Source organism: Vanessa cardui, chromosome 19 (assembly GCF_905220365.1).
Source record: "Vanessa cardui chromosome 19, ilVanCard2.1, whole genome shotgun sequence".
Taxonomy (NCBI): Eukaryota; Metazoa; Arthropoda; class Insecta; order Lepidoptera; family Nymphalidae; genus Vanessa; species Vanessa cardui.
Window position 1 is genome coordinate 6,669,419 of NC_061141.1, and position 27,643 is coordinate 6,697,061.

The 27,643-nt window shown below is 32.6% G+C and overlaps 1 protein-coding gene across 1 annotated transcript; it reads left to right on the top strand.

The window, feature by feature from the left end:
- Window positions 1-100: 100 nt before the first annotated feature.
- LOC124537906 lies at window positions 101-27,515 on the top strand. Its single transcript, XM_047114865.1, has 8 exons — window positions 101-488; window positions 1,378-1,466; window positions 8,295-8,434; window positions 11,945-12,110; window positions 13,178-13,308; window positions 19,698-19,835; window positions 25,285-25,462; window positions 26,053-27,515. Exons 2-8 carry the CDS (start codon window positions 1,398-1,400, stop codon window positions 26,206-26,208), a joined length of 978 nt encoding a protein of 325 aa, XP_046970821.1. The 5' UTR covers window positions 101-488; window positions 1,378-1,397; the 3' UTR covers window positions 26,209-27,515.
- The last annotated feature ends 128 nt before the right edge of the window (window positions 27,516-27,643 follow it).

Here is a 27,643-nt window from a genome sequence, read left to right on the forward strand (position 1 = left end):
ATCAATGAATGACACGATAATAATTAAAATATTGAACAGGCTCGTGTATACAGTACCTTATTGTCCATATATATTTTTCTAAGGTTTGCAGAACTGTTTCAGTCGCGGTTGAATAATGAATTGAGTCGAAATTTGTAGATTTCTTAGTTTTTTTTTGTCATCCGCCGTCCGCGTGCACAGTGCCGCCGGTTTTGCGGCATTAATACGAATAGTGATTATACTTTCCAAAAATTTAAAATTCGTGTAATTACGTTAAAAATAAAATTGTGTTATAATTAGGCGGTTTTTGAATGATTGTGATTTTAAATAACGATAAATTTAATGTTTGATTTAGTCATAAAGTTAAACAAAACTAGAATAAATAATTGCAAAATACCAAACTAAATAAAATACACCGTTTTAATCAAACTATTAATTAAGGAGTCAACGCGACTAGAAATATTATTACTGAATTGAATATTTTACAAGAACTTTATCATTACAAGCGGGTAAGTTGATACTCAAATAAAGCTTAAAGTATTTCAGTATTTTTATGCGATTGAATATTTTCATATATGTAATTGTTTCGTAATAAATTAAGATAGGTCAGTTAATATATTTTAGAGACAAGGCCAATTGCATTTTCTATGGTTATTTGTAGTTTGGCATCAATGAGAAAATTACTGTTGCTTAGCACCGATGTGTGGCTACAATAGCCACGATGCATAGTGCAACAGCCAACATTAACAATAAAAGCATACATTGTATGAATAAAACATTTTGTTATATTATAAACATTTATGTGTTAAGTTTACGATAATAGAGAAAATAGATACATATCTTTTAAGTTTCTTTAAAAATGTATGTTTAAATTTTCATTACTATTTTCTTGCTAGTAAATTACAAATAAATTTGTTGTAAAACAGCATAAATTATATATAATCAGTATGCACAAATTATGATTTATAGTAACATAATTTAACTTTGATAAAATAATGTAATCATAGTCTGCATTTACATTACTGTAACATATTATACTTAACATGTTATTTAAATAATCAACAATACATAACAATATTTGTGTTTCAATTTAAGTATAGAAAAAAAACATTGTTTTATTATTTAGTGCATTTCACTAATACATCTTATACTTTGTTACATTGGTGGAATTCAGAGCTACCAATACTGTTTGGTGCTTTTCAAAATATATATATATATTACATATTGTAGTGGTCCAGTACCACTAATGTATGCTTTAATATAAACTCATAGGGGTAATAATTGTGTGAGTCAAATGGTTGACAATATATCTAAGATAAGTAATAAAGCTTTGCAGTATACTGGCAATATGATTAGTAATTAAAGTGAAAATAAAATATATTAAAATATTTGTTACAGATTTAAAAAAGAGATTCAAGATGAGTCTTTTCAAGACGATGGCATCTGTCACAATATCTTGCGGAAAGATGGGCGTTAGAAATGGAAATGTAAGTTTTTTAACAATATTTTTACAAGTCTACTAGATGTGAATGCCCATCGAAAGCATTATGTAGGGTCACAATGAAGTCCCAATATAATTGAATTTTGTATTAACCAAACCCTATCATATTTCTTAGATCAAAACTGAGATAGTTGTATACTCACTTTCATGACCCATATGAACATTTTTAACTAAAAAAAATAAACTGAATCCTATGTTTCATTTCTGAGCAAATATTTCATCCCTTTCTACCCATGCACCTATTTAGGCTGCCTTGTATGACAGACATTTTACTATTCTTTAATAAGTATACAAACAATTGTGTAACAAGGCAAACATCATGGATTTCATATCCAGGTCTAACAAGGAATCCATTATTGTTGACAACTTAATTTAGGTATGCTCATATTTCAATACTCATTGCTCTAATCAATGATATACTGTTTTACTTCATACTCACAAACAAATAATTATTCTACCCCACTACTCAACTGTAGGGTGACTAAATAAAATAAGATAAAAAATAAATTAAAAAAATCCTATCAATCTAGTTGTTGTGTGCAGTTCTTGTATGGTCTTACATGAACAGTATATTTTTCATTGCAATTTATTGACGCAATTTAAATAAAGGATCTTACATTTTGCAAAACAATTTTAGTTACTAATTATTAATTTTTTCTATTCCTTAAAAGCATGTATGGGATACATCCCACTGTTTGACAATGACTTTTCGTATTCACGAGAGGGTTTCAAGCTTACTCCACCTCACATAAGTGGTTTATGGAATTTCCTGCTAACTAAAAAAAAAACTAAAATATTTAAAAATGCCTTTTTATATAAAACATGTTTTGTGCGTCAGAAGAAAGTTAATTATAAATTTTACTGAACTCGCCATTCACTTTTCGGAATTGCATCAAATGGGGCAAATATTTATGTCGATGTGACTTGGTTTGTTCAAAGCATAAGCAGTGTTGTATCACTTCTGCATTTATTTTACTATTACGTTATTTACGGACATCGATAACATATGTAATACTTCCGAATAGATCAAATGTTCCATCAAATAAAACAATATCCTTATGCCAACACGCTATTTACAACTGAACTCATAGTTTGGCTCGTAGCTCACTTGCAACAATTATATACATTGTCTGCTTTTGTTGGCAATGGTGTGAATCAGTAACGTCAGTCGCATTTCCAATATCATCAGTAGTAAACATTGCTTTAGTAGTTCGTAACTAGATTTTGCTTTCGCTATTCACAATGAAAACAATAAGCTATATATAAATACATGTATAGTATAGGTTTTAATAAAGCGTTACAGAGATTTTAGTTGTCGATAATTTGATATAAGTCTATCACATAAAATAATATTTTCAGTACAGTATTCATCTTAAGACCTTTTGAGTTTTAGTGAGTGAGAGACAAACTCGCGAATAACAGAAAAAAACGGTTAAGTGTGATGATTATGATTTATGATTATTAAAACCACAAGTTAGCGAGGTGAAACAAGCTTCGAAAAATTTTCCATAACACGTCTTATAAAGGTCTTTGTCCAGCATGGATATTTATAATATGTTATAATGTTAGATTTATTATTGAAAGCGATAATTTGATTGAAAAAAAAAAACGATTCTTAAATTGCACTACGTGAATCTATTCTTTAGTTAATGGTGTCTGCAACTGATCACCGTTTACATTCAATGTACACGACATTGAGTAGGTAGTATGTATACACTGGCTTCGCTTTAACAAAATATTGTGAGGAATACACATTGTGGTAGCAAAAGCAGCAGTAAGTGGACTAAAGGTAAACATTGAACAATAAATACTACAACGAATGAACAGTTAGTTACGGATAATATGAGTAAGTGAACAGACATGTTGATGTCTAGGCCAAATTCATACTGTTTCGACAATATTCCTTATTGTCATATTACCTATTGGGACAATAAATTGATCAAAACTGATCTGAATATCTTTAAGCTTGAATCACGCTCGTCTATGTTTTAGAACCGGATCAGATTTTATATTAATTAACGGAAAAACATGATCGTACCGCTTATAAAAAAAGTGGTATAATTTTAATAGTAGATAAAAAATACGCGTTACTGAGGTGTTGTTAGGTTTCACAATTATTAAAGTAGGTTAAATCGACGAGTTGCAGTGATAACTGTAAACTTATATGGTAACATTGCAATGCATTTTATGATCTATATACATATAAATAAAATCGTAATTCGCTACGTGTGTGTGCGCATCGTGAAAACTATTTAGTAATTGAACGCATCGTGTTATATTTTAGTGAATGATTTTCCTAGTCTCCAGTGGACAATGGTTTTAAGCAATATTTATTTAATTATAATGTAATTAGAGGCTATAGTGATGTTTATAATCTGATTTATTTACAAATCGTAAGTGAATTTACAATATACGACTCAAAAAAAAACTTTCGGTCATAAGTTCATGAAATTAATATGAAACTACCCTTTAAGTATCTCCTTTCCAACACAAATAATCTCAGAAATCGAGGCTTATTTGTCCATATGTATTGCAAATGCCTTCAAGCTGCAGATTGGCAAAATCGCCTTTAAGAGTTTTGAAATCTTTTCACAGATTCCAATTCCAAACATGATAAAAAACGATTCAACGAATTTTTAACTTCCTGTCTTTAATTCGAATGAATATTTTACCAAACTATATCTTATACATATATGTATAATTAATAGGATAGCATTATTTATTCATTATCCATTTCTTCTACGGACGATTATCTAAATTATGATTACCGATAGTTTTGTTATATTTTTTCCTGTCACGAAAAGTGAGATTTACTATATTTTTTAATGAATATAATCGATAAAAAGATTATATTAAATATTTATTATATGAGATAAGATTATAATAATTAAATAAGACAAGATTTGAATAAATAATTCTCGATTCTAATGATTTAATTATATCCGTCTAATTATATTGTTTCTTCGAAATTATATTCACTGTAATCAGTTCCCCTTGTATAAAAACAAGGTTATGAATGCGTAGTGCGTAGATTAGTTGCATTGTTACGATGTTATGTTAATACGAGTTCCGATACTAATGAAAATTAATTTGACAGGATTGCTAAAAGTATAAATGAGATTGAGAAAGAGATAGCAATATAATTTTTATATTGCTATCTCTTCTAATAAATTATGAAACGGCAGAAAAATGAGAAGATGTTCAAGAAAGAGATGATGTATCTATCTGTTCTAGTTTTCGTTTCGATTACTCGTTACGTTAATAGGAAGATAAGTCCAAATGCATTACAGAATCGTACGTTCATTCCAAGATCCACGTGACATTTCCTACATTAACTGGAATACATCCTTTACGTCTGTAATTACACAATAACCTCTGCATGCAAGATGACAATTGTTGGTTACTATTTGCCGGCAGATCATAGAGATTCATATACGAAGGCGCGCCACACCACGTTGAGTTACAGTTAGACGCTAGCGTCATCATTCACAATAATACTAAATACTAAACACTAGTGTTTACAGAATGCCTTAGTGTGTGTGAGAGGACTAGGAACAAAGGCTTAGATTATATTTATTTATTAAATTTATTTCATGAAAACGCCGATAATATAACGTAAATGCATTCGTTAGGAAATAGATCTATACATACAAACATTTATCTATACAAATAAATGTGCAGTACATAATCAGAAGAAATTTCATCATATATATGTCAGGATTAAATGTTTAAAAAAGATTCGTTTCATTATAAGGGTATATAATATTATCTGTATTAAATAATATGATTTATATTGGTATCAAGAAATCAATTCAAGTTACACATTTTAATTTGCCGTATAAACTGGATTAGTATGTCGTATAGAAGTTCGATAGTACGATGTTTTTAATCGGTATTCATAAAAAATGTACTAGGAACTTTTTAATTAGCTATCGAAATGAGTTAGTAACAGCTAGAAATACATGTATCGTTGTATTCATATTATTTGGGAACAACAGGCGCAGAATTAAGGATTACATGGCCTTACTATGTATCAACCCGACCCGGAAGTCGAATCTTAGACTTTGAGAGCTGCTAGATCAATGAGACAGTTCTAAAAGCCTAAAAGAAAAAAAATATGTAAACGAAGTAAAAGTTGCAATCTTAACATAAATACTTAGCAATGCCTATTAAACTTAATTTTAATAATACAAACTGCGTAGTACCGGTATTGCATAATGTGTGTGTATGTTGTTTTATTATACAATTGGCAACAGTATGTCGCGATGCACGTGACCGGCGCATGCGCACGTGTTGTGCACTTGAACTTGAAACAGTACCGGTAATTATAAATGTTTCATAGCTGTTTATCGCGTATATAGCATGTTGTACTGACTATGTTCTTTGTACTACTGTAGAAAGATGAATCGATTTGTAGGTAATGTCCAAAGTGATTCATGCGAAGTAGAATTCAACAATTTCATTGTTCTAAATATTATTACGATTAAATTAATTTCAGGCGTGAACTTTCTTTAATTATAATTTACGAAATTTTAATTAAAAATACAGGCATATCATTGTTATTAATATCATTGTGTTGTTTTATTATAAATACTAGCTACTTGTTCTTTGATATACTTTAATATCAAAGAACAGTCATACAGTGAAAACGTGTTTTTGTTCGAAAGTTTTCAAGTTTTTTTACGAATATACACCTTTCTCTTGAATCAACTTGCTTATTGATGTAAACCACATTAAAATCCGTTGTGCAGTTAAAAGATCCAAACGTGCAGACGGTGGAGAATGGCTTTGTTTTATACTATGAGATACACATTTTATGTTATAGGTTGGCGGACGAGCATATGGGCCACCTGATGGTAAGTGGTCACCATCACCCATAGACAATGACTCTGTAAGAAATATTAACTATTCCTTACTTCGTCAATGTGCCACCAACCTTGTGAACTAAGATGTTACGTCCCTTGTGCCTGTAGTTACACTGGCTCACTCACCCTTCAAACCGGAACACAACAATACTGAGTACCGTTATTTGGCGGTAGAATAACTGATGAATGGGCCTACCACCAAGTAAACATAACTACCAAGTGATTTATAGAAAACCGATTGGTAGCTTCACTTAATTTTTAAATGAGGATTCAAAAGTGCTTGTAAAATCCTACTTGAATAAAGTTGATTTTGATTTTGATTTGAAATTAGCCCAGAGGTCTACGTTCCGTTTGACGTCACGGTAGGTATATAATCCAGTCGGTAGTCGATATTACTCCCTAAGGGGCGTCAAATCGAAGTCCTCTTGAAAACTATATATTATATAATATTTTACAGGCCATAACATACTAGTCATAACAAACATATAAATCAAAACATGAAGATAAATGCCAAGCTATCGTTTTACATTGTATTGAACGTCGTACTATTGTATCGATGATAAGGGAAGAGTTATATCGTATATAATACTTAAAAAATGTCTGGATACTTTAACTAACGAAAATTATGAAGAATAGTTTTTAAGGATCATATATGAAATTATTTCTATTTAAATTAAAAATCGCCTATCAAACAAAAGTTTTAATAAATAAAATATTTATTAAATCTGTAAACAGCTGCTGTTGTAGCATAAATTAGCGTAGAGTACAATAGAGTAGAGTAGAGTAAATTTTGCGGATAAGGTTTGCAGCGGTTTTGCTTATTCCAATTTATCTTGGTGGACACATGTTTGGCAGATTCGAATTCGATGCATGCAGGTCTCTTCAACATGTTTTTTCTTTCCCAAACAAATAATGAATAAAAAAGTGACCTGTCTGTGAACCTGCAATAATTAAAATATAAAGTGTGATTTTTCTCTTAGCATTTTCAAGGGTAACAACAGTAATTAATAGTTTAATTCACATGTAATATTTCCTTTAAATCATTTTACACAATGTAAAAACCTCTAGCATACTTAATACATAAATAAATAAAGATTTACACACTGGAACATTTTGGCTCTTCCTGCCCGAATAGATAAACTTTTTTTTGGAATACTGTCCGATAATAATACAACAAAAAATATATGTACGGCCAATGATATTCTAATAAACAGATATGTTATACCCATACTAAACAGAAAAAAGTGTGCCGCGCCGGTGGCCGTTTATTTTACACTTCGTTACAGGTAAAAAGGATAGCTTGATAAAAACAATAAGTAAAAGGGATAAATAGATGTTTTAATTACGCAAAACGTATTACTGCGTAATTATGATGTATTATAATGTATTATAACGTACTACTATATAAAACGACTAAAGGCTAACGTCTCAATTGGGACGTTTTCTAGTCTTCACATTTTGCGCGTTAATAACATATCTGTTTACTAGAATATCATTGTCTACGGCCCTTAACGTAATACGTGGCTTGAATTTTGGTATGAATGACCTTTTTACTCATTATTCATAGACAATATTTCCGTAATATAGCTACGAAGGTGTTTGAACTTCATTCGAGGCCACTTGGTGCTTTTTGTTAAATTTTTTGTGGTGGACTGTTGCCCGATCTGATACTTCTTTCTTTGCCAAAGACGTTTTACAAACCTAATATAACCTGTATCAGGAGAATATTTTAAATGTGACAGAGTATGATTCAATTGATATTATATGTGTTCTATTGAAAATCAATGTTGATTAAAATGAATCATTCGTAACAATATCATAAATGCTTACTGTATAGTACTTGTATGAAGTGTATAGCACACATGAAAGTATGTATTGTTAAGATATATTGTTTGAATATTTCTCTTACTGAAATGACTAAATATTTAATTTGTCTTTTTTTATAACAGCTGCCCATACGACCTATACTAACGTGCGCCCCCGTGGCACTGACGTGGGACCGTGGTGCGCACACGCAGGACATCACGAAGAATATACAATACATAACCAATGAGAAGGTCAAGCTCACGGCAGATCCAAAAACTTTGAAGTGAGTAAAACTTTAAACGATAATTAAACACATAGTAAGAATAATTGTTAAATCTTAGATTGAGTTGAGGTATGTAATTTTATATGTAAGTATAAATATGCATTGTATTATTGTATACCGTTAGATGAAATTACCAGTATTACTGAGGCCGAGTGGTAATGTGCAAAATTGTACGCCAAAACCGCAAGAGACATTGCCCTGTTGATAAACATCAGTATTTTATGTCATTTAATAGTCATATAATCTTATTTCGAACTGTTTTTTTAATAAACGGAAATTTGTGTTGCGTTTTGATATTCTCGGTACTTTTGATTTTCGGGGCGGGCGTAAGGGTCAAAGGTGAGCATGTATGGCGCGTGACTCACAAATGAATCGATTAAAAATTAACAATGACCTTTTGAGTAGGTGCTTGAAATTGCGAACAATTATAAAACGAGATCATTAGTAGTTTAACTCTTTTACTGCAATTGCGATTTCATTCAAAATTACTCAGAGTCTGTATAAGCGGTGCAAAGGTGGGTAGGCTTAATCATTCGTCAGAATTACTTCTAAATAAGTACAGCCTTATCCAGAAAAGCCAAATCGACATTGCCTAATCAAATGCAATGCATTTTTTTATATGTGTAGCCGAACTTAAATAATGCCATTTATCATTGAAAGGATCATCACTACGCATATACATTGGCACTGTAAGATATGTTACCACCGTTAACAACCTTGGAAGCCTTGGAAGATGTTATGTCCCTTGCGCTTGTAGTTGCACTGGCCCACTCACTCTTCAAACGGGAACCTTGAGCAAAGCCATACACTAGTTAATAAATATGCAATAAATTTACAAACATTACTGCTATATTAAACACTACGAAAGATTATTGAAATTTCTATATTATTTAACATTATCTCACTAAACTACTAACATAGATTTCACTTCTAAAGTTCCAATAACGACTTCGATGTTCCAATCCACAACAGCATATGTATATTATTTTAGATTTGGACAAATCATTGTCAATTTAAGATCAAAAGTACATTATATATAAAAGAATATTCTCATGCCTGATTCGGCATATTTATAATGTATGTGGATTTTTCGATATTTTTAAATATTAGCTGTGAAAGTTTGTTCAATAAGTTTTTAATTAGTACGTCGTTAAGTGTATTGTTAGTAAGGTGACCTGTTTCAAAACGTGCCCGCTGAGTCGGCTGAACATAATGCCTGGTCATATTAATATGTAAAGGGATTCGTTCCAATTACAACACAACTATTGTTGTTCTCATTTTAAATATTGCCGGTTTTGTGTATTTGTTTGAATATACTTTCACAGTACGAATAAAAAAAATTGACCGTGTTATACGATGTTTGTCCTACCTGTATGAAACATTATCTATGTCTCACTGAACACGACTCCACTGGATGTAGAGAGGTTATTAGGCTTCAGATCCCAAGGTTTTGAGTCCAGGTCGGACCAATAAAAAAAAAACGCTGCGGCATTTGAACCCATTCCGGTCGCGTTGGAACTGCCGAATTGTGGTATTAAAAATTGCATTATAATATCCCTGCCCACTTGTCTCGTCTCTCTCTAAATCATAGCCCGAATGACCGAAATCAGTGGGGCTTAAATTGTCACTATTCCAACTAACCTCAACCTGCAACTACCTCTGTGTCTGCGATTCTTGTGATTCTCTTTTTCTAATTCCATAAGGCCATTCGACCAGCCACGCATATAAAGGCATTCCATATCCAGAGTTGTCACATATATTGGTGTGCGTTGAAATTATATAACATTTAAGAATTTTCGTTTAATTGTGTAGAATCCTCAGTACCATATAATTATATAGACAATGAATATTTTCGTTACTTTTTTGTTTTAAAACGTATTTATCTAGCTTAAAATATAAATAATTTGAATGGTAATCAAGAGTTTTTTCTTCTCACGCCCAAAAAATATATGTTTTTGCAAGAGTATTTGTGTTTTCGTGAATTTTAAGTTTTTTCTCGGTTTAAACAAAGCGATTTTTATGTCATGATGGAAACATCTATTAAGAACTTCTATTTCCGTCGTAATCTGCATCTACTTAATAATCTTAGTTGAAATATTTCGTTAATATTTACTGTTTTGCGGAAATGTCTTAGTCATAAACAGGAGTAATATTTTCAAGGTCATGTTTATTCTTAGGCCTTGTATGTGTGCACTTGTGATAGTGTATGTGTGCGTGCCGCCGCTTGCATTATGCCCGAGCCAATGAGTTGATTAAACATTTATTAAACTTTGCCCGTTCAATTGAGACTGTTACTATACCACTGTAAACTTTACCAAATATATTAATAACTCATTTGTAAAGTTAAACAAATACGAATCAGATATTATTATTCAAATATATTCAACTTTATTGACATACATTTTCAGACTTTTTAGTTGTTACTTATAGAATATGTAAACTGGTCATTTGTATTGAAAATGAAGTCATACATGTAAAATAATTTAAGTCAAGAGATCTCGACCAGGTCACAATAAGTAATCTTAATTTTAATGTTGGTAATGATTGTGTGAATATTCAGATTTAATTTTTATAAAAATTAAATAATCTAGAAAAATTACGAAGTTAGCGAATTTTTTTATTTATAATATTCATGAATGAGACAATTTGTATACTTATTTTAATATCATACATATTTATTAAGGCTAATAAATATATATGAAAGTTTGAAAGTTTAGTGATATCTACATAAGATGTTTTTTTTTATTTCGATGCACTATCAAAATGACAACTTAAATTAATCGATTTGATGTAATTGATGATTGATGATGTAATGTCCTACTTGTAGTCAAAAACCGCAAAATCGTTTTAACAGTTTCTTTGCATAACGAAATAATTTTAAATATCAATACCCTCAGTACCCTTGATTCCAAATCTCAAAGTTTTACATAAAACTTCATCATTATTTACACATAGGCTTATCAAAATCGTAAAAGAATTATTGTTTATATTGGTTTAATGTACAATCAAAATAAGAAATTGCTACTATACAAATCATAACCCTAAAATCCTGGCACAATTTTTCTGTTCAACCACAATTTGGATTATTCGTACAAAAAAGAGCAAGTCCTCCTGTTATCAATAGAGGTAATAAGACGACAGTCTATACAATACAATTTCTATGTTTAATTACATTATGACTAAAAATTCTAAATGTTTCAAATGCAATGTATACAAAGATATATTTTCGAATTAAGTGTTGATAAATGGCGCCGTTTTTTCGCTATCGTATTATAATGTTGATCAACCCTAATCCATTAATACCTTATTAGACAGGAAGTAATCTTCTTTATTTAAAAGCATTAACATTTTAAGTGTATTTTTAATTTGGTACAACAATATTACATCACGTGATATAAATGATTAACCGTCTGTAACTAGGATGTAAATAAAATAAAATAAAATGTGTTTAGCAATTGGCACTGGTCGATCGATCGTAATTCGAACATAATATTTACCTTCTGTCCGCAGATTGGACAAACAACTGAACCGTCCAACATGCGTAATGATCAACTGGCTACTGGCACGCCAGAAACACGTGATGAAATACGCAAATCTGTACCTCGAACAGGGCTTCGACGTCATCTCCGTGTCCTGCACACCTTGGCAGCTGATTTGGCCACTCAAGGGTTCTCAGGTTAGTCGCTTAAAATAGACCATATCTCGATCGAATATGCTAGCTATTACCTGCGGCCTTGTTCGCATGGAAATTGTTTATATTATCTGTCATTTCAAACCCAATTTACCCTTAGGGGTAAAATTTCCAAAATTCATTGCTTAGATCCACTAAGCAAGCTTCTACTCAATAAAACCATTATAGACAGACATTTTATAGTTCTAAGTTTAATAGATATAGATAGATAGATACGATTGGCGATGATGAATCAGTCAATAAGGACATGTTATTTTGTATATATATTTAAAAAGTTGATTCATAATTGAAAGACTGACCAGAACCTTAGCCACCTTTATGACGATTGGTCAAAATGTTCGCCCATTGTATATAGTATTTCAATTAGCCAGCCAGGTATGTTAATTTATATGTCTCTGTTTTCAGCAATGATTAATCGCGCTCGTTTTTTGTTTTAAAAACAATGTCAGTTCATAGGTTAGGACACGTAATACTAAGTAAGTTTGCGTCATTCAAATCGAAATAACTTCCAAAGGCCTTTGTTTATATTTTGGCACGTTCTGATTCTAGAATGGTATCTTCCTTTAAGTCTATTTAAAACAAGCCAGATATGTTATATTGTCTATGTAAGACGTATCATTAGATAAAATAAATTAATAAAGCTATTAGATAAATTTGCTAGGTGGTAGGGCATTGTGCAAGTCCGTCTGGGTAGCTACCACACACTCATCAGACATTCTACCGCCTAACAACAGTACTCAGTTTAGTTGTGTTCCGGTTTGAAGGGTGAGAAAGCCGGTGATGCTCAAGGGATATAACATCTTTGTTCAAATCTTTGTTGGATATAAGTAATGGTTAATATTTCTAACTACGCCACTGTCTGGTCGATGGTGAGCACTTACCACTAGTTGAAATATTTGCATGTCCACCAACTTATATCACAAAAATAATATATTTACAAAACTTTTGTATAATCTGTTAAGAGCTCCTTTATAGCAAATTCTATTCCAAATCAAGTCATCCTTATCATAATGAGGTATTGTCAGCGCAACTAATATCTAAATCGTCCTCAGCTGGTAGCAGCTGACCTTATAAAGTTCATGGCGGCGAATGAAAACGACCAACCGACCGTCCTCCACGGGTTCTCGGTGGGCGGGTACATATGGGGCGAGGTGTGCGCGCATATCATGAATAATAAGGAACAGTGAGTATTATTATATTAATATTTTTGAGAAATTATAGTCTTTCATTATCATATCATTTTAATGGCAGGCACAGTAAAAATAAGCAAATTGTTAAATTTATATATTCCTACTAATTTCCAAGCGATGCAAAACCAAGTTGTCCAGTGGTTAGATCGCGTGCATCTTAACCGATGACTCGGGTTCAAACCCAGGCAAGCACCATATATATGTGCTTAATTTGTGTTTATAATTCATCTCGTGCTCGGCAGTGAAGGAAAACATCGTGAGGAAATCTGCATGTGTCTAATTTCATCGAAATTCTGCCATATGTGCATTATGTTGCAAATCCTCTCCTTAATGGAAGAGGAGGCCTTATCCCAGCAGTGGGTAATTTACAGGCTGTTACTATGACAACCAACCCGCATTGGAGCAGCGTGGTTGAATAAGCTTCAATCCTTCACTTTAAGAGTAGAGGTCTAAGCTCATCGGTGGCAAATTTACAGGCTGTAATTATAATTACATACATTCATAATTATTACTGTTATGCGATGTGATAATAGCTCCGGTAAATTATGCACTACAAACACTTATTGATATATTTTTGTATATAATACAACTCTGTTCGATTAATTGCTTTTATCAAATTTAATTTCCTCCAAAGTTCCGATAACAACTTCTCCGACATTCGAAATGCAATTAATTCATAAAACCATAATAGATACCACGGATTAAATTAGATCTTGACTCATGATGCCATGTCAATTCAAGGTCAAATTTATTTATTTATCTTTATTCTGTCATTGGAATATGTTGAGCAAAAGTTACTAAGTGTGTAGTTTATGTTTGTTAGTTCGATAAGCCGGTAGCTATGTCTGAATTGACATCTCCTTGAAGGGTTATCGCAGATTGACTATTGTTCGAACATAGCGCTTGGGATAGGTAGAATATCTAGTCCTTAGTAATCCTTCAAGTATTATTGTATTATAAATATAGCACGTATTTATAAATGTTTAAACTAGGTAAAGAAATGTCAAAGTAAAAAATCAAACAATCAATTCAAACTTTTCGAACTGGTGTTAACGCGTAGGTACACAAGAAATAGCAAAATTTGATTTATATTCGAATCCGTTACAACAAGCTTAAGGAGAAAATCTATATGTGTATACTATACTCTATGTATTATTAGTTTTTACGTAATATAAATAACAAATACCCTCTATTTTCGTTACTTGTCATTTTTTTTCCCAAGTTATCTTTTAAAGGGCCTTTTTATTTACGTAAAAATTAAGTATTAAGTAAGTCATTACTAAGGGAACTCTCGGTCTATATTTACAGTCATTTTTTTTAATGATTTTTTTAACAAATTTAATTGCGATGCAACCCTTCCACTTAAAAAATCATCCTAGGACGAATCGTTGTGTCAACACTGACATTGAGTTTTTGACACTTTTCTCAGCCTATTGGCTGAGAGGAGAACAGAGTTTATTTATATATACAAGTTACCTACGTAATTTGAAGATACAATAAATTGAAATAGACATAACAGTTACATTATATAAAAAAAACATGGCGTCCCATAGACTATAATTATCCGTTATTAAGTGCAATTATGGACGTTATATTAAATTATTGCGTAATTATGGAGTATATTTTTCAAGGCTATGAGTCCTATAAACGAATAAGTAAATACATTGTAATTAAAAGAAAGCATAAATTAACTCGGTAGAAATTACAGTCCTATCCGTGATAGCTTCGCTTAAAATAGTTTTTTAAATGAGGAGTCAAAATTCCTTATAAAATCTTACTTCAATAAATTATATTTTGACTGATTGATGATACCAATAATGCTATTTAACAATTAAATTTATTTATATTATTTTTAATTAGTGTTATTTCTCTGAAATTTGAAGTTATGCAGTATGGGACTTTGAACAAAGAAATCAATTGTTATTCATATTTCGTTTTGTTTCAATTTTATATAAAAAATCATTTGAATAAGATAAATGAACCTAATTATCGATTACTTGGAAAGCAGAGGTTAGGGAAGGTCAACTTTAAATCAGGTGTTACGGTTATATATATGCGCAAGTATCCTGTGGTGCCTTCAAAGAAACGGAGAGGATACCCCTACGGTATTCAAATTTTATTTAAGTAGTAGTTTGTGCAAGCCTATGTAGATTGTTTGGGTAGGTTAGAGAGTTTAGGTCACCGCATCATACATTCAATCACTAAGGAATGCTTAACTTAACTTTGATATGTTCCGATTGCAGTTAGTAAGCCAGTCTCACTACCAACACAAGAGCATTGCGTTACTCTAAAGTTGGTAGCTCTTTGGTTATTGTCAATTGTTTGGACACGGGTTCATTTCCTAACTTGTTAAAATGTAGTAAAGTTTTACCACTTTTTAAAACTGGAAACAGAAGCGATCCCGGTAATTACAGGCCTATTTCAATACTCCCATCCTTAAGTAAAATTTTCGAAAAAAATATTTTAAATCAACTTCTCGTCCATTTCGGTACAAATGCTATTTTTCATGGTGAGCAATTCGGTTTTAGAAGAGGTCGCTCGACAACTGATGCGGGAATTGCGCTTCTCAAACATATTTACGATGCTTGGGAGAAATCACAGAACGCTATTGGAGTATTCTGTGATTTATCTAAAGCATTCGATTGTGTAGAACACGAAACGCTTCTTTATAAGCTCAAATATTACGGTGTTAAAGGTAAAGCTCTTGATCTCATCGCTTCATATTTAAGTCAAAGAATCCAGCAAGTTTTCATTAATGGAATAAAGTCTTCTGGATCTACGTTAAAAATGGGAGTTCCACAAGGTTCAATTTTGGGTCCCTTTCTATTCCTAGTATATATAAATGATCTTCCTTTCTATGTTAAGGGTATTTGTGATATAGTGTTGTTTGCTGACGATACTTCGCTGATTTTTAAGGTTGACAGGAAAAAAAATGACTATGACGATGTGAACGGTGCATTATCACAGATACACAATTGGTTTACAGTAAATAATTTAGTTTTGAATGCTCAAAAAACAAAATGTGTAGTTTTTACCCTACCTAATGTTAGCAAGCAAAATTATAATATATCTTTAAATGGTGACCGTCTAGAAGTAGCTGATACTTCGGTGTTTTTAGGAATAGAATTGGATTCCAGACTTCAGTGGACCTCTCATTTATCATCCCTAACAGGAAGACTCAGCTCCGCAACAAACGCGGTTAGAAAAGTTAGACAACTAACTGATATTGATACCGCTCGTTTAGTTTATTTTGGTTATTTTCACAGTATTATGTCATATGGCATATTACTTTGGGGTAACGCTGCAGATATTGAATCTGTCTTTATTTTACAAAAGAGAGCAATTCGGTTTATTTATAATCTTGGAGCTAGAGACTCTCTTCGGGATGTTTTTAACAGAGTAGGAATACTTACTGTTGCGTCGCAATATATTTACAACAATATCATGTATATTCACAGTAACATTGATCACTTTGATAAAATCAGTGATAATCATTGTATATGCACTAGAAGTAAGTATAAACTTATAACGCCAAGTTTCCGACTCCGCAAAGTCAATAGATCCTTCTTGGGGCAAGGTATCCGTTTCTATAATAAAATTCCGCAGAAATTTTTAACTTTGCCGTTTAGTAAATTCAAATCGTTTGTTAAAAATACATTGGTAGAAAAAGCATACTATTCGATACAAGATTTTGTAGATGATAAAAAAGCGTGGAGTTAATACCTGTTGACTTCCAAGCAGGATACATTAATTGAAATAATTGTATTTAATTAACATGACGTTGTATTTTTTAAATGTTAAAAAAGAGTAACTACTGAGTTTCTTGCCGGTTCTTCTCGGTAGAATCTACTTTCCGAACCGGTGGTAGCTTCACTTAATTGTAAAATGACGATTCAAAAGTGCTTATAAAAGCCTACTTGAATAAAGTTTATTTTGATTTTGATTTTTTGATTTTGTAAGGAGTGGTTAAAAACGGCGCCAGTGTCAATGGGCGGTAGTAACCACTTACCGTTTTTTTTTCGTTACCTTTAAACTCTAAATTAAACTCGTATCCTAATGCATAAAAATCGTAAAATCATACGATAAATTTTAACACCAAAATAATCAACTAATGCTAATGTTTGTGTTCATAAAAAATTATGGTCCACCAAGGTCATTTTAAAATATTCAATTGTTTAAATCAAAAACTCATCTATATTATAAAAATATTAAAATACACTGTATGTAAATATATATACCTATATAACGTGTGATGAGTTTATTTAATATTCTTATAATTTAAAGCTCCTGTCAAAAACATTGATATGCATATTATTCGATACGTTTCGATATTATATTGAAGATAAAAGAGCTTGGACTTTGTACTTAATGATTTGATTGATAAATGCAATTGTACTTTACCTTTATACTTTGTAATTAAAATATTAGTCAAGAATATTGAGATTATTGCCGGTTCTTCTCGGTACGTTCTAGCCGGACCGATAGCTTTATATTCAATTCAACATTGAAACTTGACGATTTAAAAGCCCCCTTTGAGTGCTATTTAAATAAAGAATATTAGTTTTTTATCGTAAAGATCACAAAGTAATAAGTAAATGTTAAAAAGTAAATTTGCAAGAATCGACGTCATACAGTTAAAGTTTTTATTTTGGAGTCTTGGTTATTTTTAGTCACTTAATATAACAGAAATTTCATAATCATACGAAACGCTGGTATGTTTTCTTTACATTTCTGCCGGATCGTTGACCTTTTCCAAGTTATGTCAGATATAAATATTGCATCTCACCGGGTTTTTCTTTTATTTATAATGGGCATAACTGGTAAATGCTCCATCTGATGGTAAGAGGGCATCGCTGTCCCCCGATATTGCCAATGTGAACAATATAAACCGTTTCTATTATATCAGAGGAGGCCTTAGTAGTGGAAAATTAACTAACTAATAAATTTCTGTATTGAAAGTATTATATAATTTTATCTGAAGTATTTCCATATGGATCTACCTTTTTGAAAAGTCTCCATTGCATCTGATACAGATTATAATCTCATCAGCATTCAAAACATAATGGATTTCTTGGAAGGTAAATGACAACTGGAGGTGGCGCGAAACATTCCGTGTAAATTTTTTTTCTTTGTTAGGTTTACTTACAATCGCTTTTATTTACGAAATTTTTGTTTGAGAGTATAGATAACTTAAAAGTTAACACAATTTGCGAATAAAAATAGCCTTTGCCCCAACAAACATATTATAAAAAAGATGAAAGGTGATGAAAGCTCTTAACAATTTATCGTTCAAGCTCATTGCAATATACTTCTAATGTAATTTGACTCCGTGAGTTAATACAGTCTTGGGAAATTATCACCTGGAATAGTTCCATGCAATGTTGGACTAAGAGGTGTTATATAGCGGGAATTCTTTAGTGGTCATTTTCAATGAAGCATTTGCCGTCGTTAACTGATGAGACTGAATATTGTCATCAATATTCCAAAAATATGCCTGGTGTTTAAAAACATGCGATCATCATAAAAACTTGAACACTAAACATAAAAGTACTGACACACAGACAGACGTGTACTTGGAATAATAACGTAATGTCATAGTAAATTCCTGTTTATAAATACGTATAGTATTTCATAACATTTCCTTCGTAGATTCAACGCTAGGAGTAGACATTTACAGCAATATAATGGATAGGTATACCATTATATCAATTACACCGTCTGTTCATTGAGATAAGCAAAAAACGAGGCAAAAAAGGCCGGTTAACATAAGTGTTTCTGTTCTATGTTTATAATTCAGAAGGTTTCATTTAACAAAATAAAATTAACCATAACTAAGCTATAAGTATAAGGGTATATATAAATGTATGTGTATATGACGATACATTGTATGGGTTTACGCAACGCACCCCAGTTATATAATTAATTAGAGAAAAAAGGCCCATTGAGTTTCTTTCGCGGGTTCTTCTCTGTTCAAGGTAGTTTGTTTTTCCGAACCGTTGGTAGTGTTTAATTTGAATATCATTAAGTAAGTGTAATGCTTCTACATTGAATAAAGGAATTTGTTGTTGAGCTGATGCGATTTTTCCGGTATTTTCGTATTTCAACCAATTAAAATAAAACTTATTGTTCAACTTAATTCTATTTCTAATAAATCACTTTGTTCATTACTTAAAGTTATATGTGAGGCCGTTAGGAAAATTTTGAGTTTATCACGTTTAGATAGACAGACAGTGCATAAAATTAGTCCCAAATATAAAGCCATCATAACAAACATATATACAAACGTGTCGCCTTATGAGAGTCTTCATATTCATATTTCGAAAACATTGGAGACAAAAAGTACCTCATCAATTTTTTTTTAATAAATATATGCAACTTTCAGATACCAGCCAGTAATAGATCGCATAGCGGCTCAGGTGTGGGACTCGGCGGCTGATATCACCGAGATCACCATCGGCGTGCCGGCCGCGGTCTTCCCGAAGAACAAAATCATGCAGAAAACACTGAAGGCGTACATGGAGTGAGTTATCTTATATATTAATGGAATAAAGCGTTTTTGATCCAGTGATTGTGAGACGATATTTGCATATAACAATCGGTTATGGTCTCATTTTGAAGAGCTCCAGTCGTAGATTTGCGGAAAATTAAAGAGGATTCTTGATTCTCATTTACTAAATAGTTACAATTTAACAATTAATTAATTTAAGACTGATAGAAAAGGTACTGGATGGTTAGAGAGCGGTATTACGACTGTATCGAAAAAAAAAACGTAAACAAAATTAAATTATATTGATATCGACAACGATCAACATCACATCGACAGCGACAAGTATAGTACATACTATTTCTTCTTTCTAGTCGTTTCCTCATTACTGAGGGTCGTGAGCACCATGCGTGTGGCTCTCCTGAGCACTTCGTACCACCTTCCTCCAGGCATTCCTATTCTGTGCCATTCGTAGGCAAGCCTGGGCACAAGATCATGTGGCTGTCTTTACCGTGTCAGTACACCGGGACGGCGCTCTTCCCCTACCTCTCTTCCCCTCCACGTGGCCAACCATTATAAGTTTTTCCAGACTTTCCACCTACCTAGCCACATGGCTTGAGTAGTAATGGTGGAGAGACGTGTCCTTATCTTTAGCTGGTTCAGAATCGTTTGTGCGGCGATCTGTCCACTTGATACCCAGCATTTTCCGCCAGAACCACATTTCGAATGTTTTCACACTATTTAAAATTCACAAAAAGAAAAATTCAAAAAGCTATCATTATTTTGGTGCGAAATGTCGAGGAGCGACTTCTTGTTTACAGTGAAGTGAATCGGCGGTAGATTCACTTAATTGTTAAATGACGATTCAAAAGTGCTTGTAAAAGCCTATTTGGATAAAGTTTATTTTGATTTTGATTTTTTTGATTAATTTTACTAAAAAACTAAAATAACTATCGGCAGAATAAACTTCATAAATGCTATATAAATAGATTTTTTAATAATGGTAGTCCTGGTTATACTAGTCGAAAAAGTTATAATTATCGTCTCTGAGTGAATTTTTATTTAGAGTCGTTGAGAATAATGAGTGTCGCAACAAGCCAGACGGCTAAAGATATGGGACTATACGACGATAAGATGATAAATATTTGACTCAAACGGAAATAGAACACGCTATCCCTGATGTCTGAAGCGTGTTATGTCGCGTGACACGTTACGATATGAATCTGATGCAATTACATCATGTGCAAAGTTAATTAAAGTAAATTTCCATTCGAATTTGAATTTTCCATTGATAAAAATTATCTATAAATTAATCTACTGACAAATCTTTTAAATATTTTATGTTTGATGTAATAATGCAACGATATGCATTTTATTATTAACTAGCGGCCCGACCCAACTTCGCACGGGTGCAATGCTGTTACTAATTAAAGTAGAGAATGTCTAAATTATCATTGTTTCTTTACTATATTTTCCACGTATTATAAATAAAAATTTTGCTCTCGAATCATTCTATCTATTAAAAAAAAAGATCAAAATATGTTTCGTAATTTTAAAGATCCAAGCATACATAGGGACTGACTGCGGTAAGCGAGTTTGTTTTATACTATGTAACGATAATGATTACAATAATCATAAAGTTATAAGTAACTTGCACATTTAGACTTATGCTTCAAATATACGAAGGAGTGCCTTAATAATTGGCAATTTACTGTTAAACACAATTAAAACACTTTGGCTCATTTTCTTTGCGAGGATAGAACTCAAAACTGCTTTAACAACAAAAAAATCTTTGTCGTACTTGGCCTGTAGATTATTTTAAAAACATGTCCGTTTTCTAGGCTTTCCAAAAATGTATAAAAAGTAGGAATTTATTTCAAAGCAACCGAAATAAAAATGACCAGTAAGGACGTTGGTGGAAATTCGTATTCGAACATGAACGAATTCGTAGTAAAGATGGCTCTGTAAAATTTCCACAAAATTAACTAAAAATAATATCCAACGAAAAAAACCTTACATACTTACTTAACTGACTTAAATAATACTAATTTAAAATAAAATTTAGAAACAGAAACAGTTCAATAGCTAAGTTATAACTAAGGTATTTTGTAATATAGCCTAAATAAAGTATTAATAAGCGAATCCGAGAAACTCTACAACGGAGCACAGCACACACAGCATGTTCTACAGTGAATAATCCAGGATTCTATCCTTATCATTACCCTCACGAAGAGGTCCCTAAAAGGCGATTTATTTTTTGTAAATTTGTGCTTAATTCGGATTCAGGAGTCTCGTCTTGTTTGGAAAAAATCTCTGGACCATTTGAAGCCAAATTCGATCAAGATGGGATCACTAACTACCATAATGACATTAGACTACCATATAAACTTTCAACCCTTATTTTACCCCTTTGGGGATAGAATATCCAAACTGGTGAAATGAGTATCGACTTATTTTTAATCAGTATCGCAAAAATAAAATTTTATGTTTCTAACTTTAAATATGACGAACTTTCATACAAAATTGATTGTCCCTTGTATCTATAGTTACACTCGCCTTTCAAATTGGAAAACAGCAATACTGAGTACTGCTGTTTGAAGGTAGAATACAACACATACATACTTACTAAATAAGTAGTCAAAAAACTATCGTGATATCTTGATGTACTAAAGCGATCAAATTGTTCAATATTGTTTTTAAGTGTTTTCGAATAGATTTGTAAGCGAAATCTATTAAAAATATTAATTTGATTAGCGAATACCATTGATATTATTCAAGATAAAAATGATATTACGTCAATTCAAACAACTTTTGTCTATTTTCTTTACTCTACTTGTGATTGGAATATGTTGTCTTAGTATTCGCTCGTTCGTTTTAGGGTGTCGGTTTTCATGTACAACAACAACAAATGCCTGTAAATTCCCACTGCTGGGCTAAAGGTCTCTGTCCTTTGAGGAGAAGGTTTGGAACATATTCCACCACGCTGTTCCAATGCGGGTTGGTGGTTTCTATGAAATTTGTCACATGCAGGTTTCTTCACGATGTTTTCCTTCACCGCTGAGGACGAGATGAGTTATAAAGACAAATTAAGCACATGAATCAGCGGTGTTTACCTGGGTTTGAACCCGCAATCATCGGTTAAGATGCTCGCGTTCTAACGACTGGGCCATCTCGACTCAAACAACAATTCAAACAACTTTCGTCTATTTTCTTTACTCTGCTTGTGATTGGAATATGTTGCCCTAGTATTCGCTCGTTCGTTTTAGGATGTCGGTTGTCATGTGTCAGGCAAAAAATTAGCCTATGTCCTTTCTTGGAGTTCAAGCTTGCTTCATAACTTATTTAATCAAATTCGGTTCAGCGGTTTGGACGTTAAAGAGCGACATACAGACAGACACAGTTACTTTCACATTTATATGTATATATTAGCAATATTGATACGTGTAAAATGTAGCAGATATTATAGATGATTCCTTATCTGATAAGGGGTTACGAGCGACCGTGACATTAATTTCCATGTTTAAAAATACAATCGTAAAACTAACTCAATCGTTATCTGCATGATTTATTTATTAAATACAGTTTATAGTCGCTATTGACGTTAGCGTAGTTTTCTGATACTGTATCAACAACGCTACAACGACGTAAAAAAGCACCACTTAGTCTTTTCTGTTTTACAATGCCACAGTTATTATTATGTGAATGAAATTTGTACCAACAAACATGCTTGTACATTGACTCCGAGTTACCTGATTTGTGTTAAAACTAGCTGCGCCCGCGACTTTGTGCGTGTTTGAATTTAACAAAAATGTTATTGTTTAGTTCGCAAATTCTACTGTAACTTATTCCTTCTTTATTAGACAGCTTTTGTGTTATTATGTAGTTAGTGTGATGTTCCCAGCGACGGCAGAGTGGTGGCATGCGCGAGGACTGCGCGCTGTACTGGACAGTATTTGGACTGACTTTATTTTATCAATAATTTTAAAACAAAATTATCCTAAGTTACTCCTTTTTACATCAGCTTTTGGCCAGTGAAAGTCCTGTCAAAATCGATGCGGTCGTTCCAAAAATAAGTTTGAACAAACACACAAGCAGATGGACAATTAGAAAATATTATATGTATAGATAGTGACCAACAATGATATTGATAACTTCCTAACCCATTTCAAACACGTAGGCCATACTCAATGGAGACTAGTAATTGGCTGGACATATTCTAGTCGCCATGAGTGTGTGGAAAACAAGAAGTATTCTCTCTATTCTCTTACTCTCATAATCTGAAGAGACGGCTGATCCTACGAAGAATAATTCGTATCCTATTTCCTAGAAGTATTTTAGCGGCAAAACCATAGGATTTACAGCTTGTAAATGTTAACCGTAGTACTAAGAATTTTCAATAAAAATACTATTTCGATCTCTCCCGATCCGGAGACCATTTCAGAAGTAATATGACATCGCGGGCACACTCAATATATACAGACTACTTAATACGTTTTTGGGTTAAATATTGAAAAGCTTAGCATTCGTACCCCTCGGAAATCGATCAACGCAACCTTCAATGAGGCACTTGAATGTCAAATTTTTAATTATGTAATATAGATATATTATAAATTATCATTATCACTAATTTAAATTGTGGGATCAGTTTTGACGTGATCGATATTACAGGTGTTGTGTTGTTATCTAGATACCAATTATGTTTTGTTTTTTTTTTCATATATCTATTTGTAAACATATATTAAAACTGGATATTCTGTTTGTCTGATTTCTGAGAGTCGAGATGGCCCAGTGGTTAGAACGCGTGCTTCTTAACCGATGATTGCGGGTTCAAACCAAGGCAAGCACCGCTGATTCATGTGCTTAATTTGTCTTTATAATTTATCTCGTGCTCAGCGGTGAAGGAAAACATCGTGAGGAAACCTGCATGTGACAAATTTCATAGAAATTCTGCCACATGTGTATTCCACCAACCCGCATTAGAACAGCGTGGTGGAATATGTTCCAAACCTTCTTCTTAAAGGGAGAGGAGGCCTTTAGCCCAGCAGTGGGAATTTACAGGCTGTTGTTGATGATTCGGTTTGTAATATTAATATAACCACTTTTTACTTAATGCATGTAACATTTTTTACAAATTTTGTCAGTCTGTTTTTCCGGGTAATCTCTGGAACGGCTGGACCAATTTTTCATGGAAATTTCACAGAGAACTGATGGAATAAGGAGTAGCTTAGGTTACTTTTATTTCTATAATTATGTAAAAAGTCACGATGAGATGCCCAAATACTGTCCAGTATTGCACACAGGCACGAAATGAAAATAAGGCGTATGAGCTTAATTTAAATTGTAATTACATACCTGATATTATATTTTTAAATATAGAAAGTAGATAATTTTTCGCTCTCATAATACATCGCTTTCTCCAAAAGCTTAAAAATAGGTTTGTTTATCGTAGATAATACCGTTATCGAATGCAAATGTCCTCCACCAGATACCACATGAAGACGTTCCACGACGCCGCCACCGTGCACTACATCCGCTCGTCGCAGCTGTTCCACACGAACCTGTGCCGCGCGCCCGCGCTGTTCCTGCTGTCCGCCAGCGACCCCGTGGGCGCCGAGCGCAGCAACCGCAGCGTCTACGACAGCTGGTGCAAGATGGGCATCAAGGTGCGCCACCAAACTACCAGTTCATATTCTACACTTGTAATAATGTCCTCCTGACCAACGTTTGGTCATGTAGGATCTCTGTTTAGGATACGATATAGTTGTTCCTCAGATTGGACGGAATCGGAAGCAACTATCAGCTCTTATTGTCAAATAATCTGAAATAATAACATAATTTGACGACCTCCATGGTCGAGTAGTGTGTACACCGGTTTTTATGGGTACGCCACTCTGAAGTCTCGGGTGTGATTCCCGGCCGATTCGATGTAGAAATTTCATTAGTTTTCTATGTTATTTTGGGTATGTGTGTTTGTGGTACCGTCGTTAATTTTGATGTTCCATAACAAAAGTGCTTTAAATAAAACTAGTTATAACGGATTTTAATCGCGTATATTAATTATTTTGGACATCCTGACGTTTCGAGCACTTTACATCGTTCGTGGTCACGGGACAGTGTCCGTGTCTTAAATGTGTAATAATCGCGAAAATTTAAGACAACAAAAGTGCTTTAAAGCTACTTACATTGGGGTCAGAGTAATGTATGTGATGTTGACCAATATTTATTTATTTAATAATGTATTTGTTATCGTTAGTGCACGTGGCAATGCTGGGACCGCTCTCCGCACGTGCAACACTTCACGAAGCACCGCGACGAGTACGTGTCGCTGCTGCGCGCGCACCTGCAGCAGCACGTCGGCGCGCAGCGTGCGCACGCGCACGCGCAGCTGTCGCGCGCGCACGCGCACTGACACGCGTCGGGTGTTATTCGTGTTTGTGCGTAGTTACTACTGAGAGAGAGGTAAAGGATAAACGAAATGTTTGTTCTACACTATTTATACATTTTAAGGATTTCGCATGTGTTATTTCGTATATTAGATTACTATAAACCCTAAAATGATTGTTTTTTTCTTTTTAACAAGTGAATATTTATTTGAACCGGTAGTGTTCCAGTAAATATTACTGCTTAATAAAATATTGCAAATATTATTTTTACAAAATATTGTATTTTCTTATAATAGTTTTATGTACATAAAAGAAATCTAAAAGGACCAACATAATTTGTCACAAATATAAAACAATTAAAACCGATTTCCTAATATTTTTTACCATTATAGCTTAAAAGATTTTATTTATTTTAATTCCCTGATGTGTATAATGTTAGGGAATTTCTTTAAATTATTTTATAGAAGATTGAAAGTTGGTACAAAGTTTTTTGGACATGACATGCATATTCCCCAAAACAAGCAATAATGTAAACGTCACCACCACGTACTAAATATATAACGATAAATCCTCTCAATTTACACGTGGATTTCTATGTTTATATAGCAAAATGTCTCGATTTGTTTGACCTTGAAAATAAGATTAGATTAATATTAATACAGATTGTTAACTAACGCAGGTGTTTCCCTTCAATTTACAACAGCAAAATATAGTGTGAACAAGTTGTCATCTTAAGAAAAACAATTGGCTATATTTTTTTATTTGTACTCTTATATGCACTGAAGCTAATAATAAATTCATTTAATAGTAACAATGCCTGTTAAATTGAGAGGGGGGGGTACAAGGGCCAAAGTGTGCAATAAAGGCATGCCAAAGTCGAGCAGTATATATATTTTTTTTACATGTCATAATCAAAGGCAAATTGTTTGACCTACCCTCTTAATTGTAACCTAAATGGCCATAATATGTCAAAAGTAGCTGATACTAATAGCGAAGAGTATGAACATATTGCGTTAGTTAATATTATATTGTATAATCGTAGTTTATTAACAGTTGAATATAGTTGCAATATATTTTGTGTGATGTCACGTCTCAGGGGTATTTAGTATTATATAAAGTGAACTATATTAACAAATGTTCGTGTCTTGAGTAGATTTATACGACTATTTAAAAGATGGCTTTTGTTAAGACTAAGTCTGTGATTGGAGTGTTGAAAATTTTTCGAACATTATCACGTATCGATTGAACTGAATTTTTAGTGTAAGTTTTTATGTAAAATCCTTGTGAGAACTGTTTTCATAACGTCTTTTATATAATAAAAATATTTAAGTAATTATGTGTTTCATTATACGTATTGTATATATTTATTGTTTTCATTTATTTTGAATAAACTGAATATGAAGTTTATAGTGTTACTGCTTATTATTAAGGCCTCTTTTAAAACAAATTGTAAAAATGGAT

Coding starts and splice junctions, on each gene's coding strand:
- LOC124537906 (XM_047114865.1), top strand. CDS start 1,398: ATGAGTCTTTTCAAGACGATGGCATCTGTCACAATATCTTGCGGAAAG. Junction 1,467..8,294: donor TGGGCGTTAGAAATGGAAAT/GTAAGTTTTTTA, acceptor TTTTTATAACAG/CTGCCCATACGACCTATACT. Junction 25,463..26,052: donor GGTGCAAGATGGGCATCAAG/GTGCGCCACCAA, acceptor TGTTATCGTTAG/TGCACGTGGCAATGCTGGGA.